This window comes from Anastrepha obliqua, chromosome 1 (assembly GCF_027943255.1).
Source record: "Anastrepha obliqua isolate idAnaObli1 chromosome 1, idAnaObli1_1.0, whole genome shotgun sequence".
Classification (NCBI taxonomy): domain Eukaryota; kingdom Metazoa; phylum Arthropoda; class Insecta; order Diptera; family Tephritidae; genus Anastrepha; species Anastrepha obliqua.
In genome coordinates this window covers 135,440,684-135,462,959 of record NC_072892.1, presented here as the reverse complement: position 1 = coordinate 135,462,959, position 22,276 = coordinate 135,440,684, and the positions used below count along the sequence as shown (strand labels likewise).

At 36.6% G+C, this 22,276-nt stretch overlaps 1 protein-coding gene across 1 annotated transcript in view; it reads left to right on the top strand.

Moving 5' to 3' along the window:
• The window catches only part of LOC129251661 (uncharacterized), a 33,878-nt gene continuing 11,602 nt past the window's right edge, over positions 1-22,276 (top strand). The window contains exon 1 of the mRNA XM_054890849.1: positions 1-84. Coding sequence (XP_054746824.1) covers positions 47-84 — 38 coding nt within the window. The 5' untranslated portion in view covers positions 1-46. The remainder of the gene's footprint in view (positions 85-22,276) is intronic.

The window sequence follows — 22,276 nt, the reverse complement described above, 5'->3', positions numbered from 1 at the left end:
TCATGTGCTTTTGTATGTTATTTGTAAAAGAGTTCATTCACCTGAGATGATGGAAATGTTGCAAGTTAACCTATTGATTGCAAGGTATGGATAATAAAAAAGTTCTAAAGTGGTTTTGAATTACCGCAACTTACTTGATCTACGGGGACATGGGAGTAAATAAATACTTCGTGGGATACATAAAAACACGTTTATTCAAATAAATAGCTTTGCATCAGCGGTTATTAAAAAACGTTTCGTTATTATAATTTAAACAAGCTTTTGAAATATTTATAGCCATGTAATTTGTTTAATACCTACATACCATATGTATGTGGTTTCTATGTTTTCCTTAAATTGCAGCTTTTACAATTTTACCATAAAAATAACTCGCACTTGGCCTTAAGCGGATCTGATAGGTACCGAACAACAAAGGATTTGCTCCTAACGGCAGTTTTATATAATAGTTACACTGCACGATTGACGATAGCAAAAAAATCGTGTGGAAGTATCTACATGCAACAGTTACTCACACCTTATATGATACAGATACAATGTTTTGTAAGGTTTCATAATATTTTGCGAAAATGCAAAAACAGAGTATGCACACATTTTATTTAGTTTGTGCAATCGTGTGATCAATTAAAAAGACCATATCTACATTTAGTTTGGAAAATTACTTTTATTCAATTCAAAGTAAAAAATGTGTGAAAATAGTATAAAATTTAGAATCAATTTACTTTTGCTGGATATGACCATCTTTTGCCTTGACTATAGCCTTGAGATGCTCCAGAAACCAGTCGCAAACTGTCCGAATGTGACTTGCAGGTATTTTGGCGCTCTCGCGGACAATGACTTTGTTCAGCGCCTCGAGACTGGTGAATCTTTTAGTTCGGACCTTGCTCTCAAAAATGTCCCAAAGAGAATAATCCATTGGATTCGCGTGTGGTGAAATTGAGAGCCATTGTGTGGACGTTATGAACTTAGGAAAATTGTTTTTTAGCTTTGTGAGACGGTGCTGAGTCCTGTTGAAACGTCCATAATCTGCCACTGAAATGTTAGTCTGCCCACGGCTTCACAGCAACTTCCAGAATTCTTTCCCGATAATATTTTGCATTTACTTTGACGCCAGGCTCGATGAAAACGATTGGAGTGCGCCCATCTGTGGTTACAGCGGCCCAAACTATTACCTGTGGCGTGTGCTCACTCCTGGTAGCCAATCGATGACTCAAATGCTCATATGAACGGTCGGTCAAATAAACCCTATCGTTTTGGGAGTTTACGAATTGCTCAATTTGAAAAATTTTCTGGTCAGAAAACACGATGTTTGGAAATTGACCACTTTCGGTCAAGCGAAGCAACTCCTTCGCTCTCTCAAGTCTGACTTGTTGCTGCTTTGGTGTGAGAACATGCGCTTTTGGGATTTTGTAAGGCTTGACTTTGAGGTAATTTTTCAGTATGCGACGAATGCTACAATCGGATATTTTCAGTTCTTTCGCCATTTGATTGACCCTTCGTCGGGGATTTCGCTCAAGTCGCCTTTTCACTTTTTAAACCATTTCACGTGACGTTGCAGTCTTTTGATGACCCCCTCCATGACGTTTCGCGATGCTAATAAAACAAAAACTCTATTTACTTTAAGGTGCTCGAGCTCACGAACGATCGCTGCTCGTGCATCAGCTCCGCGAGCGGTGTGAAGTTGTTTACACTTCGAGCGCCGGAAACTGTAGTAGCTTACAAATTTTGGGGCTTGAACTCCGTTGTGGCTTCGTGCTATATAAATCTGATCCAAATAAGTTTATTTTTACATCCTTTGCAAAAAGTATGGTCCTCTAAAATGCTGGAGTTTTATTTAGATGGTTACGCGCAAACTGAAATCTCATACTTCCATTCTTTGCCTTTTGCATTACGAAAGGCTTATTACGAGCTATTCTGGAATTAAAAATTTGCTTCACTCAGTATTTTTCGAACAGTTTCTGGATGGCCAGTCTTACTTAAATCCTTTTGGGGCATTTCAGTTAGCTTTTTGACACTTTTTCGATGTGAAAGTTTTATTTGGAGCCTGTCGTCCCATATTTACCACACGATTTTCATGCATGAAGCGTTCAATAACGCACTGAACTGTTGACGAACGTAAATGTACAATTTCAGCTTTTACGTTGCGCCATTCCTTTTATGAATGGCTCCAAAACTAACTCACGCTTTTCTATCGAAGTACGTGGTCCCTGGGTTATAGAAAACAAGCGTAACATGCGGGTAGATGAGTATATTTGAATCAAAAGTATTTTAGTACCAGCAGTGGCCGTACTACGCCAAATTTCTGCAGCCAGTGCAGTAAGTAAAGAATCTTTCAAAAATGACGCCTAAATGTCAGTAATGAATAGTTCCTAAAGGTACTTTTTCTGGTTTTTATGCCACCGTTTTTATACATTCTGTTAAGAATATTGCTACTATAGCGCTAAGTGTTGCTGAGCCATCTTCAACATCCATATCTCGACGTGCTCAACAATTAGGCATACATGAATCGAGAGTTTTGCGGAATTTACCTGTTGACGTGCTCATGACGGACATTTAAATGATGCCACAATAATTGAATAAAAAGTGAAAGAATCTAAATTTTTACTTGTTTTATTTTAAGACAATATCTAGGCGCATCTTTTGGAAGATGTTGCAAGTAACGGAAGCCAAAATGTAAGAGTCAGTCATGCAATGCATGTATATTTACGATGCAGCCCAAATCGTTAGCGATTCATAAAACTTTCAAAACAATTTATTAAACTGAAATTCTAATCAATTAAAACCAAGCGCAGTTTGAAGGGCTGGTATGAAGATGGATCAAAGCTTGAAGATGGTAAAATTGGGCCTCATGTAAGTATTTGGTACAAATTCCAAAAAAACAAATTTAGAACTCACAACCTGTTTTTTTTAACAACTGCATGTTGAGCGATTGCACCTCACCGTTTCGAAAAAATAAGTTCAAGATCAAAACTCAATCAAGAAAGTTTCTATCGCAATAACAAGTTTTGTGTCCTTTTAATGGAAAAATTCTAATCTTTCGTATGATATTAATTCCAAAAAAGAAAATTAACATTTTGAAATTTTAAAAAATATTTTTTAACAATGTGTTCCCCAAAAATTTTCTTGAGTTGTTAGTATAATACTCGTGTTTTGAAAAAAATTAACAATTTTGAAATTTTAAAAAATATTTTTGAAAATTGTTTTCCCCAATAACTTTTTCCAATTTTTTTTTACTTTTTTTATTGCCTTTCAATTTGTCTTCTCTTATGCCGACATTTTTTTGAGTAATAGTTCTTAGGAAAAAGACTTGCGCAATTTATCTTACTTACCAAATTTCATTAAAATCGAAGCGTTGAAATTTTTCGTACTTGTCACGTGTTTTGCCCCACCTACAGTATTTGTGGACTAATTTTTTCAATAATATAAGTCAATACTTCACGACTATTGCGTGCGGGCGTTAATATAGCAGGATTTTTTATCTTGTATTTAGTGTTTTTTACCCCTTTCCAAAAAAAAAAAAATCAAATCGAGTAAAAGCCTGATAAATCATTGTATAAATATATAATAATTTATACAATTTTGGTTTTGAATAACTTTTTTTTTTAATAAAAACTCATTTTGAGTAATGAAAATCTTTATTTTGACGTTTATGTCTATTTGTGTAATGCAGCTGTTTAGTTCACAAGCGTTAAATGTCATTGACGAACGGCGCTATTTGCAAAAATTAAAAATCTTCCCACATATTTAATTACATATTTAAGTTTGTCAAACACTTTGTTTTTCGATGTATATAAATAATGCTATAGAAGGCATTGGGATTTCAGCTTTGTACGCCACGATGGGACATCTATTTATTTGTTTGTTTTTTTCTTGAAACACTTATGTGGCCATTCAACGTACTTTTACTGGGAAAATCCCAACTCAAGCAGTATTAAAATAAGGGAACAGATACCTGCAAAATTTCGAAAAGAATTTTTTTTCATAAAATGTTAATATAATCCTTTAAGAATATGTAAAAAAAATTTTAGAACTTAAATTTACGTATTTCTTATATTATAGATCGTCAACTGTGACGACTCTATTCTTTGCGTTCGAGCGCTGGGAGAAGTTTAGTTACGTTGTATTCAAACTTTAGACGCGTTTTTCTCAAAACTATATCCATCTCCCTAAAATTTTGCACACATCTTTTTTATGATATTACTTTCTATGTGAATTTACAAGTTTTCGAAAATTTTTCGAAAAAATCTTTTTTTCGAAGCAAAAGTAGTAGGGAAATTCGCCCCAAAATTCATTTTTTTTTTGAGCATTTTATTCCGCGAATTTTTTTTTCATTTTTTTTTAATTCATATAAAAATTATGACATTAATAAACAAAAAAAAAACGTTGGTTTTATGTATTCAGATCACTGACGCCGATGCTACAATGCCCGCCGATTGAGAAGCCCCGCTGCGACCTTCCTGGTAGAATAGAGTGTACATCCGCTATCTTAAATGATTAAATTAAAAAAAAAAAGTATATTATTTTAATGTATAAATAAACTGTATGCCAAATTTGAAAAAAATATATTGACTTCTTCAATTTAAACAATTTTAATGAAAATCAGGGAAAATATGGCCGTTTACAGGTATCGGCCCCTTAATTTGCAATAAAAGAAAGTAATAATAAAAATAATTGGCGCTTACACCATTTGTAGGCTATATGGTAAAATTCACCATTTTGCAAGAGCTGCTTTGTACTTAAACAATTCGTATAGACGCAGTGAATCAAGAAGTCATGAATTCTTTACTTGTAGCACTCGCTATTAGAACCAACTTTATATATTGGAGCCCGGAGTCTTCTGAAGCTCTTTCTTACTCAAAATATGTCAATTTTGCATATTCACTTACCTGCTAAGCTCTAAACATCAACAACATCGAAAAAAGCAGGTTAATTTTCGGTCTATTCTCGGAGAGTTATTGATAATGACGTCGAATCGGCAAATTGGTTTATCAGTAATATAAGCCACTCCATATGAGTGACCGTATTTTGTGCTCTGTGTTTTGATGCTATTACACTACTGGAGAGATTTACAGTTTTACGTAGCAGTTCGGAGAAACTGTTGAGAACATGAGAATATTTTTTTGTTGTTATATGAGAATATTTTTGATGGCAGAAATTCACTCGCACTTTAGCTATTACCTATCGAAGGACGGGGTATAAGTAGTAGAAAAAACATTTTCTATCACTTGTTGCTTCATCCTTAAATGGCTACTGAACGGTAATCGCTCAAAAACCCCTTCGTCAAAGCGTCTGAATCTCTCTCTGAAAACGAGGAAGCAGGCGAGAATTTACAGGAAAGGTTATAAGACAAACTACAGGTAGACAACAATCAACAGTCCTTGTTGTTGTTGTTGTAGCAGTAAATTTGCCCTGTCAGTGTAGTGTAATCACCGGTCGTCTTCGTCTACCTCATCTAACGGTAAGCCCAGGAAACAAGTTGTTTCGACAGGTTGGCTCCAGAGGTAGAGGGGTGTTAGATGAGTGGGTTTGATGGGGCATGTGAAAAGGTGGTTAGTGTTGTGCGGGGTGCCTTCACATGCCGGACATATGTTTAGTATGTCGGGACTCTCGGGGAAGTTGGAGCTCTTCGTCTGGGATTGGTGGTGGTTGGACTCCGATAACAGTATTCGGGGATCGGGAGCTTAAGAAGGTGGTAATGGACTCCCCATGAATGTCGTTTGTGGTCTGTCTGTACACTGTCCGATTCAGTAGCTGTCTGTCTGTTTTGTCTTGGATATCGTCCGCGTAATTGTGGAAATGCCTCCTGACGTGCCTAGGAGGTGGCTCAGGCTCAAGCAGGTGTCTGCATGGGTGAGACCTACGGTAACAGGAACTGCTTGTTGAGCAGTTTTTTATGCTCCTTCACAGGCAGCATGTGGGCCTTGTCGTGTAGGCGTTTTATCGGGGAGATCATGAGACATCCTGCCGCGGTCCTTATTGCAGTGTTTTGGCAGGTCTGAAGCTTCGTCCACTGCGAATGACTGGTTCCAGGCGACCACCGTCGGTCTATTGCCGTGAAAATCGATAGGCCTTCATCAGTCTCATAAGCGCTCAGTCACGAGCCTACATAACGATTTTCATAAAAGCTGCATATACCTACAGCTGAGAAAGAAGTAAAATCCATTCAGCACTTTCTGCGTGCATTAATCGAACTTCTAAATGTGCTAGAGATTTCTGGGCAGCCCCTCCTTGGAGAAATTGGCTTCAGCAAAAGTATGCAATGGCTTAAAAACGTGTAGAAATGGTACTGGAAAAATATTTCGATAGCCTTTTCGGTCACCGAGTAAATTATTTTTAGAAAGCAGTTTGTCTGTACCAATCCAACCTCATCCAACATAATTTTCTATATTTTTCAGCTTTGGCGGAACAGTTCATGCGTGCATATTTTTTATGGCATTAAAATACAGATAATTTATTTGGCAATAAATTATGGTAACACACGATGTTAATTGGTTCATTAGAGTAGAGGAAATTTAATATAGGGTATTTAATGTAAAAATGGTAATAAATATTTTATTGGAGAATTAAAAAAATGTGCAAATACACAGAGGTGCACTTTTCGAACAAAATAAGTATTAGTAGTAGTCCATTAACTACTAAACTTTTTGCGCTCGAACAAACCAAATGGCAAAAAAAGAATATTTTTTATAATATTATAAAATTTTTAAGCGCCTCTAAAACGAATATTTCGTGTAGTTGATGCCATTCTTGAATACCCGCTCACACATACAAATATATATGCATATGTATGTGCATGTATGTGCCAAAGACATGCCTTTACCTTCTAATCTAGAATCGCGATTTCTCGACACGCATAATGTAGTTATTACTCATTCATATGTAAGTTCGTAAAGTTGTTTTCAGACCCTGGGCGTTCAATGAACACCCAGAACGAGAAAAATACGATGATTTTATGGAAGCCACAAACTGCATAGCCATTAATGTAGATAAATCGTTATCCTTTTGATTTTTTCAATTTGCATTTTTGTTTTTTTTTTATTACAAAGCACTTATTAATATTCGATGAAGTGCTCCAACCCATCAATGTGGCCACTTGCACATACACACACAAATGAATTTATAAGCTTGGAAGTGCATGCATATGTTCGTAGGTGTGTTTCTCTCGCTATGTATGCTTGTACTTATATTTATATAAATATACATATTGCATATTTTCTTACACACACGCACACATGCATACATATATTCTTACGCTTGAACTTTAGTTCAGACCAAAATCGCAACATAAATTGCAAAATGTGGTGGCTTGTCAAAAAATAAAAGTTATGTTGATGTTCTCTTTCATATTCTATGTATGTTTGTATGTATGCACATAACAAATACCTTACTCATACTCGCGCTGTTGACTTAACAATGCAAAAATTTTGTTTGTTTTTTACCAGCACACAATTTATTACCCACTGTTGCAGTGATGTTCTCGTTCCTACATACATCCATACATACAAATGTATGTGTGTATGTGTTCACAAACAGAAAAAAAAACAATTATGTATAAATATACATATCTACTTACTTAAGTTTTGTATTGAGTGGAAGTCTTCTTTGTATATAAGAATATTATTCGTGTGCATTAGGATGGCCCGCCTTGGTAGGAGGGAAAGTTCGTGCTTCAAAATTTTAGCACCCTGCCCCCAAATTTACCCCTTGGGGTCAAGATAATTTGTGCACTAATATGGAATGAATCAGACAGTACAATACACATGGATAATTCACTCACTGTAATAATTCTACCGGGTGTTTCAAGTTCGAATTTCCTTTATTAGCAATGCTCTTCGGAAGGTTTATAATATCAGACATAGAGATCAGATAATATCACGAGATATTAACATTTTTTCCGATAGTCATGTTTCTGTTTATGCCATGGTTCAGATCCAAACTAATCAAGTCCTGTAAGGAGAAATATCAAATCTCTTGGGGGTGCAGGTAACATTTCTCTAATCTGGGTTGCAGGACATAGGAACACAGAGGGAAATAAAATTGCTGATGAGATTGCCTGGAAGGGATCCAATTGGTTTCTGAGGCTTCCCACTCGGTCATCGGTGTCCCCCTGACTGTTGTTAAAGGGCAGTTGCACAACTTATTTCTTAGGAAAGCGCAGAGGAGATGGAGCTCCATTTCTCCATTTCTAAAAAAAATAGATGCAAAACGTAGAAAGTTTTGAGGACTCCACGCCATTCAATTTCCAAACTCGTATTGCGTGAACTCGTCCCCATCATTGGACGATTGGCATACCTGCGGCAAACCTAGGTTTACCATTTAACCCCCATTGTAGAAGCTGTGAAGACCTCTCAGAGAAGGAGATTGTTGGCACTTTCTGTGCAACTGTGTGCTGCTTTCTTCGACAGTCTGGGGCAGTGCGCTAACCGAAATCCCATCAATCTTCTCCGTACCATGGAAAAGCTCTGCCTGTTAGAGATCTCATAATGGTATCAAAACGGCGCTTTAGTTCTTCTTTGGGGGGACCATTTCACCTGCCTACTGGTATAGCAATGTTTTATTTTGAAAGCTTACCAACAGTAAGTGCCTCTTTTGACAAATGTTAAGTAGAAACTCTACAATTCATTAAAATGGGTTTGATTAAGCTAGCGAACTGTATAAAAATAATTAAAATTTACTAAAAAAAACGACAGATTTGTGAATACTACATCTCACACAATTGTTTATATTTTCCGACTTACGAGCATAACCATCCAGCAGAAACCAGCATAAAAAAGTTTCTCGAAAAAAATTCAGTCGTAAAATACGTAAAACCATCAGAGCGCCTTGTAGTTTGTAGTAGGTAGTAGCCAAATTTCTTCGAAAATACAGCTGGAAATCGGGGGAAAACAATATATATATATTCCTGTAGGTGGAACGTAGGACCTCAACAAATAGATTATAATTTGGTTTATTTAAAGCTAGAAATTTAATTCGTCTCCAGGAATGACCTGCTCTCTGCACTTCTGCTTCAATCTAACATCTCCAAGTGTTGGCTGGTTTGTTTAGTTGTAGCGCAAAAGTCATCATTGCTTATGACGTTGAGCCAGAATATTTCCTCGATCTTGCCAAGCCAACGATGGAGGAAGGGCTGCAACACTCGCAGAACGCATACAGTCAGGTTCAACGTTTCAAACCCATATAGAGCTACTGGCTTCAGGTTGACGTCGAAAATCTTTAACTTTGCATATTTGAATGTGTGCGATCTTCAAACTTTATCCAGCATGCCAAAGGTAGCTCGTCCTTTTGCTATGTAATTGTGTATGTCTGTTGCTGGCCCATTTTGTTTTTTTTGTAATCATGTTGTCAAGGTAACAGAACTCGTCTACTTCATTTAAAAGAGTGCCGGCAATATGGATACGTTTTGCATGTGATTTTCAGGCATTTCTATTGTTGCAAATTCACTAAATGAATGTATCTTCGCTGATATATACGAATATTTGAGTGCCATCAAACAAATATCGTCCGCATAGTCCAGGTCGTCAAGATGACCGTTCAGACCTCAGGATATACAGTCCGGTCCACTTGATTAGAGGCCAAACTTTTTAAGGAAGAAAGTGGTTATTAAAGCAACCGTAATTGATCTAGTATTGCAAGGGTTTCTGATCAGTTAAGTGAAGACTGCACTTTACTCGAAAATAAAATGCATCAAAATTGTATTTCTTCTTTTTATTTCGCAGCAGTAATACTTCAGCTGTTGTAATATTTTGTTTGATTTATTGGTTCACTTGAATAGAGGCACTAACCAAATAAGAACAAATAATAATAAATTTAGGAAATTTTGTTCTAATCAAATGAACCGGGCTACACAACCTCGTTGCATTACTTGGTCGAGGTCCAAGTGGAACCGCATCTACCTATAGTACCAGCCCTGTCTGACAACGATTGGATTTCACGTTGACATTTAAAGCATTTTCGTCCTTCACACGGCAGCTAGCACCCGAGTACAATTCTTTTATGAGGCTAATAATTTTATTACGCCATGTCTTTTCAAACGACTTTTCAAAATCGATGAAACAGAGATAGAAAGGAGTGCGCCACTCGACCGATTATTCTACAATCACTCTTAGGATGTTAATATGATCGACGCTAAGGAACAATTGGTAATATTTGGCGTACAATTGCCGAGGCTGGGCCTAAATTTTTACAAGATTTCTACGACAAATTTTACCAAAAAGTGGCACTTATCATTTATAAATTGCAAATCTTCAACTGCTCAATAAATAGATTATATTTAGTTCCATAATTAAAAATATATATTTTTTTTTTTGGTTTTAATAACTAAACTCGAACTTGAAAAATCCTATATTAAACAAGGGACATTCAAGTTTCACTAAGACACTCGTAGGTCTGAGTAATCAATTTGGATCTTTACACCTTTGATAACACATTTTTGTCTATCCTTTGTTACTTTATTGAAAGATTGGTCTTTCTGTCGTATTTTGCACCGTGTGCAGTGTCTGTTGCACAGAGGTACACCTAAGGACTAAGCCCAAACATACGCTATTCAACGAAATTATATATGTAAAAAGAACCGAAGGTGTACTCGTATAATCGGATATTTTTTACTTTGCTTTTGCTACAAGTTTGTATCCATTCGGACGACATAATCTAGCCAACGAAGTGGCTCGATCTTTATTCGCTGCGCTATGTCTCGGACGTCGTGAAGCTCATATAGTTCGCCTACGACACTCGCCATCACCAACGTGCAAAGGTTCAAAAATCTTTCGCAGAATCTTCCCCGATACACATTTCATAAGCAACTTGTAATAACTTCGGAATTTTATTTTTTTGTTCTTGATATTCCGGCCTAGTCCTAATCATTTCAGAAAGAAGTCTAAACTCATAGCAAGGCAAAGAAGTTACGAGTGAATGTCAATCTGTGCAATATGAATCTAGTCCTCTTCGAAAAGAAACACGAGATTCTAAATTAGTCTCCCCTCCCAGACGATTTACTGGGAGTAGTGTAGAGCAATTTGTGTGTCACTGCCGAACGTTCTACGGATCCCAGCAATTTTCTAAAACAATCAATACATCACGAGTAGGATCTAAAGATAACATTTCCAAACAATCTCTTAGTAAACTCAGAGCGTGGATCCGAAACCATGGGTCGAAACGAGTCGGCAAGAAAGGGAACAAATTTAGAATCAGTAAACTCTATCCCGACGGCGGCCGCCGTAGCCGAATGGGTTGGTGGGTGACTACTACTCGGAATTCACAGAGTGAACGTAGGTTCAAATCTCGGTGAAACACCAAAATTAAAGAAAAACATTTTTCCAATAGCGGTTGCCACTCGGCAGGCAATTGCAAACCTCCGAGTTAATTTCTGCCATGAAAAAGCTCCTCATAAAAATATCTGCCCTTCGGAGTCGACTTAAAACTGTAGATCCCTCTTTTGTGGAACAACATCAAGACGCACACCACAAATAGGAGGAGGAGCTCGGCCAAATATCCAAAGGAGGGTACGCGCCAATTATATATATATATGAAGGGTGATTTTTTAGCTATTATCTTTTTAAACAGTTGGTTTAAACAGCTGAAGAACGTTTCGTGTTTTGTTTCACTGTCAAACATCTTCAGTTTGGTCTATAATTTAACCATGAATCGTCTTATAAACGAACAACGCTTACAAATCATTGAATTTTATTATATTATAAAAATGCGTGTTCTGTTAAGAAAGTTTAGATCCACTTTTTTTATCGAAAAATTGTGTTCAGCGACGAAGCTCATTTTTGGATCAATGGGTACGTAAATAAGCAGAATTGTCCATTTTGGAGTGAATATCAGCCAGAAGAATTGCAAGAGCTACCAATGTGTCCAGAAAAGGTCACAGTTTGGTGCGGTTTATGGGCTGGAGGCATCATTGGACCGTACTTCTTCAAAGATGCTGCGAATCGTAATGTAAATGTGAATGGTGAGCGCTACCGTGAAATGATATCCAACTTTTTTTGCCCAAAATGCAAGAGATTGACTTGCATGACATGTGGTTTCAACAAGACGGTCGAAACATACGCCAAAATTGGACTAAGCGGATGGACCATTTGAAGCGCAGTCGTGGTCAACATTTGCATGAAATAATCTTCAAACATTAAATTATATGGACTGTATTACCGATTTAAATAAAAATTTCATGTATTTTTCTGAATTTGACGTGTGTTTTTTTGAAAAACTTTCCTATACCTCTTAAAAAATCACCCTTTATATAGGTATAAACTCTATCCCGAACGCATACAATCATCGCTAAAAATCAGATTTCATTGAACTAGCCAATTTAGCCAATGATTAATAAAATAATATTTAAATCGTTCATCTCATCTCGGTTGACCTTTTCCAATGATTCAAATGTAGATATCATTATGGGGCATTGTCTAACTAGAACACACGGCAAGCATATGAACTTCCGCTCAAATGACTTTTAACGCTTCTGGAGGGATGAGGATAAAGTAGAGAGCATCTAGTCTTATTTCCGCTCTGGCTGGAATAACATACGAGATCAGATTTTGATTTCGGAGTTGGATTTAACGAGCATTCAGAATATTTTTAAATTCATTAAGAAAGCAACGCGAATTTTCTACTCCAACTAAGGGAGATCTATATTTTTTATCGAAAACTCTTAACGAGGGTCGTTTGAAAAGTCAGATATATGGCACTAAAGAGCGTGTCAAGATGATGTTTATCCAAGAGGTGCTTCTTCGTGGTGTGTGTTCGCCAAGTTACAGTCAGATGGATATATTTCGTTGTGTTCAGCATTCGTTTGAATCGGGGAAGTCGAGTAGTCGCAGCAGTTGTGGTCGCAAAATCAATGCAAATAGGATTCCAACTTCTTGCCCATCTCCCTTATTTTCTAGACTTGAGTTCCTCGGATTCCTGGGACTACTATTTGATTTATTCAAACGCGGAGGTGATTGCGGAAACGAATGGCTATTTTTCAGACTTGTTCAAATCCTATTATTCGAAAGGGATCAACCAAACAGCACTTGACGAAGTGTATAAGCCTAAAAGAAGATTGTCTCGAAAAATAAAAAAAAGGTTTACCCCAAAAAGTTCAGTAGTTTTTAGTTTTGCACGGACTTTTCAAACAACTGTCGTACCACTCCAATGTGCTTACAGATTTATATATGTATATATTTCTGTAATTATTTGAATACCGTACATAAATTTCTTGCAGCATGCTTATGTAAGTACATACATATGTATGTACTATATGTCCAATTGCTTCTTTACTATTCAGTACATCTAGCGAACTAGCGAACTTGTTTTTCTTTTGTTCCACTATCCTTTCCTTTCTACTGCTCAATTCATTTGCGGTTCCCACTCTTTTTTCGCATGCAATTCTGGAGCTACACCATAAAATTTCTCACACATACTTATACACCTGTATACATAAGTACCTGCATGAGTATGCTGAGCACGTCGAAAGGTATTTCATTATTATTGCATCTACATATTCTTGATGTTGGGTCTGTGCCATCAGTTCAATGATAATTTGTTAAGTAGGAATATGTTTTCAATTGTATTCATTCGTAAATATGTATGTATGTATGTGAATATAAATGTGTGTGGCGGTGTGCACAAAGGCACCCAGCTGGAATCACGCCATTTACAGTCGATTATTGATTAACTGGTGTAATTTGCATACATAATTTGAATTTAATTTTTTCAGTTATTATCGTGTTGAAGAATTAGTTGTGCCGATAAATTCACCTCGGGGTATTCAGTCACAAAAAGGAGAAAGAGCAAAATCGTTATGGCCAGTAATAATGCATATTTTCAATTATTGTATTCATGGATGTGTGTATGTATCTATTTATATATTATATGTATTTATGTATTATACATATCTGAATGCGCGTAAGTGCATATGGCTATAAATTTTTTCTTGTAATAAATGGTAAAACGCAGAAGAATTTAATCAAATACTTAACTTTCGAAATTAAGGCCTTTACCTTTTTTATATGTCAGCGTTTTCGCTTTTTTCCTTAAATGAGCATCATTGTTTGAGTTATTTTTTGGTGTTTTTGAGGAGCTTGAGAGCATGAAATGGTTAATCAAAACATGAATGATTTTTTTCTTATAATCTGATAAATAATTTCAAGGCAAGCTGTATTTTATGGGTACGCAAGCCTAGATCGTTACGTCAAGTTTTTCACGTAGTCGAAGGACAAAGGCCAACATGTTGAGAACGACGATAAATAGACATTTCGGCGTTCAACACTTTGCTCTATGAACTTCACGCACAGATTTATTTTTTTAAGTAAATTTCCACAATTTGGAAGCGTTGTTCTGGGCCTAAACGATTCATAATGAGTTGCCAAACCTTACTGAACAGAAATGTCAACAAAATTTGCTATTCTCAGCTGTCAAACCATAGTTATCGATATCGATATTTTTCATGTAGCTAAAACAACACCTGATATATAATATGTTGTAAAAGCTTGTTTTATTTTTCCACAGAAATTGGATGCCGAAACGTTCTGTACTTATACGAGTTGTGGATATTAAAAACAAAAAACAGACGCATGGATCAAACACTAAAAGTACTGGTCGCTTTGCTGTTGTTGTTGTTGTTGTAGCAGTAACTTTGCCCTGTCAGTGTAGTGTAATTACCGGTCGTCTTCGCCTGGCTCATCTAATGGTAGGCCCAGGAAACTAGCTGTTTCGACAGGTTGAGTCTAGATGGAGAGGTGTGTTAGATGAGTGAGTGTGATGGGCATGTGAAGAAATGGTTAGTGCCGAGCGGGGTGCCTTCACATGCCGGACATATGTTTAGTATGTCGGGGTCGATTCTGGATAAGTAGGAGTTGAATCTGCCAAGGTTACGTGGGACTCTCGGGGAAGTTGGAGCTCTTCGTCTGCGATAGGTGGTGGTTGGACTCCGATAACGGCATTCTGGGGTCGGGAGCTTAGGAAGGTGGTAATGGTCTCCCGATGAATGTCGTTTATGGTCTGTCTGTACACTGTCTGTTCTAGTAGCTGTCTGTCTGTTTTGTCTTGGATCTCGTCCGCGTAATTGAGGAAGTGCCTCCTGATGTGCCTGAGAGGTGGCTCGGGCTCAAGATGTCTGCATAGGTGAGGGCTGCTCGCTTTGCTCGCTTTTTCCGCTTTGATTTGCTTTACTTTGAAAGCTTCTACGATACCAAATGGCAGCTGTAAACGCTGTCATAATAATAGGAAAAAAACGAAGTGTCGCATGAAAGCGAAATATCAAAGGGCTACAAAGCCACTTTTTTCTTTGAGGCCACGTGAAAGAGAAGGTCTACGCCAACAGCCCAGGGTCGATTCAAGACCTCAAAGATAGAATTCGTGAGGCTATCGAGGACATAGGGAAGAAGATTTGCAATTCGGTTATGGAAAATTTCATGAAAAGAATATCGTCCTGTAAGCGTGGTGGTGGTGGTCATTTGCCTGATGTTATTTTCCGCTATTAACGGCATACCTTTCTCTTTATAATGAAATAAACATCCGATCATTTATATTAAAAAATAGCATTTTTCTTTGAATATCAAAATAACACCTCTGTTTGGAAAACCCTATAGTAAATTTCTATTTATTGTTTTTTTTTTTAAACGTCAATGATCGCCGGGTGTTTAGAGTAAGTCTTCTCTCTCTCGGGCACAGCTCTTCTACATAGTTTCTTCAAACATATCAGTATAGCTATTCCTAGCCTTCGTGCACATTACACATAGCTCTTTTTTTATTTTATCCGAAATCTGTTAATCGTAAAAATTAGCAACTAATTCTTGTGTTAGCAAGTTGGCACAAAATTAATCACCTAATCGGAAGATTTATTATTTCTGCAAATGACGTCGTACGCCCATCATATAGGGCCCGGCACTCGAAGTGTAACCAATTAAAAAGGCCATAAATTTAGTTTGAAAAATTACTTTTATTCAATTCAAAGTAAAATATTTGTGAAAATAATACAAAATTTAGAATCAATTTACTTTTGCTTGATATGACCACCCTTTGCCTTAACTATGGCCTTGAGACGCTCCAGAAACGAATCACAAGCTACCCGAATGTGACTTCCAGGTATTTTGGCCCACTCGCGGACAATGTCTTTTTTCAGCGCCTCAAGACTGGTGAATCTTTTAGTTCGGACCTTCACTTCCAAAAGGGCTCAAAGAGAATAATACATAAATACATCGGATTCGCGTCTTTTGAATTTGAGAGCCATTGTGTGGACGTTATGAAGTTCGGAACGTTGTTTTTTAGCCATTCTTGGTTCACTCGAGCTTTGTGAGACGGTGCCGAGTTCGGTTGAAACGTCAATAGTCTGAAATGTTTGTCTGCCTACAGCTTCAAAGCAACCTCCAAAATACTTTCCCGATAATATTTCGCAATTTCCCTTGACGCCAGGATCGCTGATAACGATTGGAGAGCGCTCATTTGCAGTTACAGCGGCCCAAACCATTACCTGTGGCGGGCGCTGCCTCCTGGTGGCTAATCGATGACTCAAATTCTCGTATGAATGGTCGGTCAAATAAACTCTATCGCTTTTACGGAAATTTACGAATTGCTCAATTTTAAACATTTTCTCATCAGAAAACACAATGTACGGAAATTTACCACTTTCGGTCAAGAGAAGCAATTCCTTCGCTCTCTCAAGTCTGACTTGTTGCTGCTTTGGTGTGAGATCATTCGCCTCTTGGATCTTGTAAGGCTTGACTTTGAGGTAATTTTCCAGCATGCGACGGATGTTAAGGTCAGATACATATTTTCAGTTCTTTCGCCATTTGATTGGAACTTCGTCGTGGATTTTGCTCAAGTCGCTTCGTTACTTTTTAAGGGGGGGGGGGGGGGGGGGGGTGGGTAGGATCACAAAATCGAAATTTTTTTTCTTCACTCATCTTATAGTAAATCATTTCAAGAATGTTGTGTCAAAATTTTAAGTGGATCGGAGCAGAACTCTCAAAGTTATAGCCTTTGTAGGCACTCTACCTCGAATGCGGAGCATCGATAATTTTTCAGAGTCATTTTTTCAAACGCGTTTTCCCCGAAACGACTTCTTAAAAGTCGGTGCCAATCACAACTCCGAAACTATTCAACCGATTCTCTTCAAATTTGGCACACGTTTTCTAAATCAAAAATACCAAAATATTTTCCGGCCAATTGCACAGCGATTTTACAGCCAATGGATCAAGGTGTTACTAACTTTACAAAAATTCAATACAAAACATTGCTAATGGAAACCATAATTAGTGAAAAAGATTCTTCATTACATGAACTATTGAAGAAAATTGATTTGAAAACCGCCGTGATCATGTTGAGCCAAGCATGGGGGAAATTGCTCCCTGAAACGATCGCTAAATGCTGGAAAAGCGTATTGGGTACAAGCCCAACAGTTGACGCGATTATTGAATCTAATCCAGACAATATGCGATTGGATATCAAAATTGACGACCCCCTTCTTGTTGGAGGATTACAACAGTTAAATGAGATGGTCGAAAACTATGTGGGTGAAGTAGACACAGATGAAATCCGCAATTGGGTTTTGGAATTAGGAATAGATGAAGGTGATAGTGAAGCCAATGAACCCGAAGATACTACTCAAGAAGAAACAACCGAAAAAGTCCAGCATGAATCGATTTTTGGCTGTGTCAATACAATTTTGAAATGGGGTGAACAGAACGACGTACTGTCATTCAATCAGATCGCTTGTTTGCATGATATCCGATCAAAAGCACTTGAAAAGTGTTACCACAAAACGCAATCGAAAATAACAAAGTTTTTCAAAAAAAAATAATTGAATTTTGGAGCACACACTCATATGTCCTTCCGCATTGATCTCTTTGTATTAATTTCAATAAATAAAATATGTGTTCATTTTTCTTGAATATCGACCTTTTGAGCTCATTAATTGCATTGAATAGAGTTAAAATATTTTTCCTTAGGTATTCCTCGATCCACAGGAGAAATTCGCAAAAGTGCAATTTTTCGCTAAGTGCAATCATTGCTGAAATTTTCCAATTGTACTTATCGGGCTTCTACTGTACTTCAAAAGCTCAACAGCCTACACATACATGCAAACATAAGTATTTCTCCATTATTTAAATTAGGCGCCACTGCAATTGGGGGCTCAACCGGGATTGTTCAGTAAAACCGCGGAATTTGTTTTTTTATTCTTTCTTTAAACTAACATGAGAAATTAAAAAGCAGAAAATCACGCACGCGTGAGACGAATAATTAATAAAATGCGAAAATTAAGAAAAAGAATAAATAGAGCGTGAAATTTAAAATGCGATATAACCACGGATTAGCGGAGGAGTGGAGAAATTTGTAAGAATTGTGTTTATGGCTCGATTTAATTTGTATGCGGGATGTGAATTGGGTACGTAAGAAATAAAGGTTTTTCCACTACATGGCGCGTGAAGTTCAGATAGATTGGCAAAAATGGGCACACTAATCGCGCCAGCGGATGGTTTAACATGTAGAAGTCCACTCGAGTGAGAAAGTGCTTGATCGCAAATAACGTGGGACTGGCCAGGACGATTCCCCTGCAATTGGTCCACTGTATTGTTAAATAATCAGAAATGTTCCGTTTGCTTGACTCGTCACTACGAGTGTCATTTATTGATTGAATTTTTAGTTATTACAATCTGGTTCTTACAGCTAAAGACAACGTGGTTGCGCTGTCAGGGACGCCGGCAGAGGCACGGTCAGCTTATGTATAATTCTTTATGTATTGTTTACATAAGAACGTCTAAGGGCTGACGCGGCTCGTAACGGCGGGGAGGAGGTAATATGTTCACTTGGTTGTTGAACCGTCGGCGCATATCAAATATGCCGATGCGGTAATGTCCATGCAGGGCAATGTCCAAGGGATCGTGTTACCACAAGTGCTTGCACATTGTTTATGTGAATATTGTAGTCAAGTGCTACAATGTGTTTGTAATAATATTTATGCATTCAACTGAGTACAGTGAGCATCAGGGCAATGGCCCAGGGATCGTATTACCACAAGTGCTTGCACATTGTTTATATGAATATTGTAGTCAAGTGCTACAATGTGTTTGTAATAATATTTATGCATTCAACTGAGTACAGTGAGCATTCGATAAGTGAACATACTACATCTCCCTCCTTTAGAAAAATAACGTAATTACATGAAGTTATTTTCTTAGTGTTATTACTTACTTATGTGTAAAATTTATATATATTTATTTTTTTTTTCATTTTATGACTTTTAATACTAATTAATTAATAGATTTGATGATATATATATATATATATAGCATTAATTACTTATTATAGGTATGGTATTAATTATATTAATTACTTATTATAGGTATGGTATTAATTATATTAATTACTTATTATAGGTATGGCCATACTTTACTTTAAAATAGTAGTCAACTGATTGTGAAGTAACATGTATTTAATATATCAAGAAATGAAAATCTTTAACCTATCTTTATGTACTTTTTGTTTCTTATTTTTACTGTCTTTAATTATTATATTATCGTTATCTTCTATTTTTACTACAGTATAAGGGCCTAAATATGTTTTATCTAGCTTATGACCTGTTTCATTTTTTAATAAAACTAGGTCATCTATTTTTATGTTACTATCTATAATATTCCTATCGTAATATTCTTTATTTCTATTTTTATGTTTTTCTAATAGTAATCTAGCCCTTTTATAGGCTGATTCTAATCTAAACTTAACTTCTTTAGAGTAATCATCTATATTATAAATAGGTTCTATTTTATCTATATTTGTAAAATATTTTGGCAAGTTACTCTGTTTGCCGAAAACTAGCTCATATGGACAATAATTATGTGCCATAGAGGGTGTCGTATTGAAACAGTATACGAAATATTGTAGCCATACGTCCCAATCTGTTTTGTCAACAGATATGTAAGAACGGATATATTCATTGAATGTTCTGTGGCTTCTTTCTACTGTTCCAACGGTCTGATGGTGGTGTGCAGTAGACGTTATGTTGTCTATCTTTAAGTATTTGCACAAGTCAGATATAATTGAATTTTTATATTCTGTTCCCATGTCCGTAATGAACGTCTTCATTGGACCGTACTTCAGAATAAAAGATTCGAATATAGCTTTTGCGACAGTTGTTGCACTTTTGTTTGCAACTGGAATTGCTACTAAGTACTTTGTCAGATCACATATTAAAGTGACTGCGTATTCATTTCCATTTTCCGTGCGTGGTAATGGACCAATTGTATCTACTATCACTCTGTCGAAAGCATATATTGGAGTTTCAGTTAGAGTCATTGGGGTCTTTGTGTGTAATGTCGTCTTTGACATTTGGCATTTGGGTCATCTACGTATATACTCTTTGATATGACGAGTCATATTTTTCCAATAGTAGTGTCTTTTTATTTTAGCTATTGTTCTAGCTATTCCTGTATGACCTCCTTGTATTGGATCATCATGGAATGTAAACAGTATTGCTTCTTTTTCTTTATCTTTTTGTATTAGGGTCACCGGCTGGAGTAGCGCTACTCTTAAAGATTTCAATATTTCATTGCCCATTTTTTTAAAAGTATCTATTGAAATTAGTTCAAAGATCTTTTCGCTCGGTGCCACTTTGAGTTGGCTAATATTAAGTATACCGGCTTCCGTTTCAAGCCTTTGAAAGAACTGACCTAAGTCAAGAATTTCATTGGTGTACATATTGCTAACATCAATTCTTGCTATAACTTTATTTCCATGTTTTAGTAAGCATAGAGAGTCTGTTATTCGCAAGGTCACTACTTTTCGTACCTCGTCATTTGCAATGACTTCGTATACGTTGGGCTGTGAAGCATTTAGAGTTTGCTTTCGCAAATCCTCTTTTTCTTTTTCTTTTCCTGCGCAGGAATTTAACTGTTTACTTTGATTTCTGGTAGTGACTTTCAGAATTTTATTACTTATTTGTATGTTTTTTAAGTCCTTTATTGTAATTCTTGATAGCGCATCGGCTACAAAATTATCTTTGCCCTTTAGATATTCTACTGTGAAATTATATTCCTCTAATTCAAGTCTCATACGAGTAAGTTTCGAACTTGGATTTACCATTGAGAATAGGTAAGTAAGTGCTCTGTGATCTGTTTTGACAGTGAAGTGTCGACCATAAATATATGGTCTGAAATATATTATTGCCCAATGAATAGGTGCTAATTCCTGTTCTGTTGTGCTTTTGTTGCTTTCACCTTTTGTGAATGCTCTTGATGCGTATGCAACTGGGAGTTGGAGTCCGTTTTTGTTCTGAGTTAGAACTGCTCCACATGCTTGCTTACTAGCATCTGTGATAATACAGAATTCTTTGCTGAAATCTGGGTATTGTAGGAGTGTTGGATTCATTAGTGCTGATTTTAGATATTCGAAGGCGTTTTGGCAATTAGCTGTCCATTCGAATTTTACATTCTTTTTACATAACTTCGTTATGTGACGGGAATAATCAGCAAAATTTTTTATGAATCTTCTGTAATAGTTACAAAATGCAACAAATCTTCTAGCGCTGTCCGCATCGTGTGGGACTGGATAATTTTGGATGACGTCGTATTTTTTGTCGTCGGGCAAGATTCCTTTGTCTGTGCATTTATGTCCTAGGAAAGTGACTTCATGCATGATGTAACTTTAGATTGTGTTGTCTACATTTTTCAAAAACATCGGTTAAGTTTTTGAGCATCTGTTTTTCAGAACAACCAATGACTATTAAGTCATCCATATAAAGGAATGCTTGTGAAGGTTCAAGTCCAGAGAAAGCTATAGTCATCATTCTCTGAAACGAATTTGGCGCTATTTTTAAACCGAATGGTAATCGCGTGAAGCGATATGAACCATTGTTTGTTGAAAAAGAAGTAATATCTCTTGATTTTTCTTCAAGTTCAATTTGATGAAAACCTGACATTAAGTCCAGGCATGAGAAGTACTTTGCTCTACCTAGTTGATCCAAAATATCATCAATTCTAGGGAGCGGAAATTTATCAGACAACAGTTTTTTATTAATTTGACGATAGTCAATTACTAATCGCCATTTTTTTGTTTCCGAATTTGGAAGTGACTTTTTGGGTACTAATAACAAAGGGCTATTATAAGCAGATACAGATGGTTCGACTATTTTGTCGTCAATTAGTTTTTGGACTTGTTTCTGAATTTCGTCTTTGTGACTGTGAGGATTTCTATAATTTTTAATGTATATTTCTTCATCATCCTTCAATCTCAGTTTTTGTTTATAAAAATTATTTGTGGTTATTGGTTCGGTTTCTAGTCCGAATACATCGCTGTATTGTTT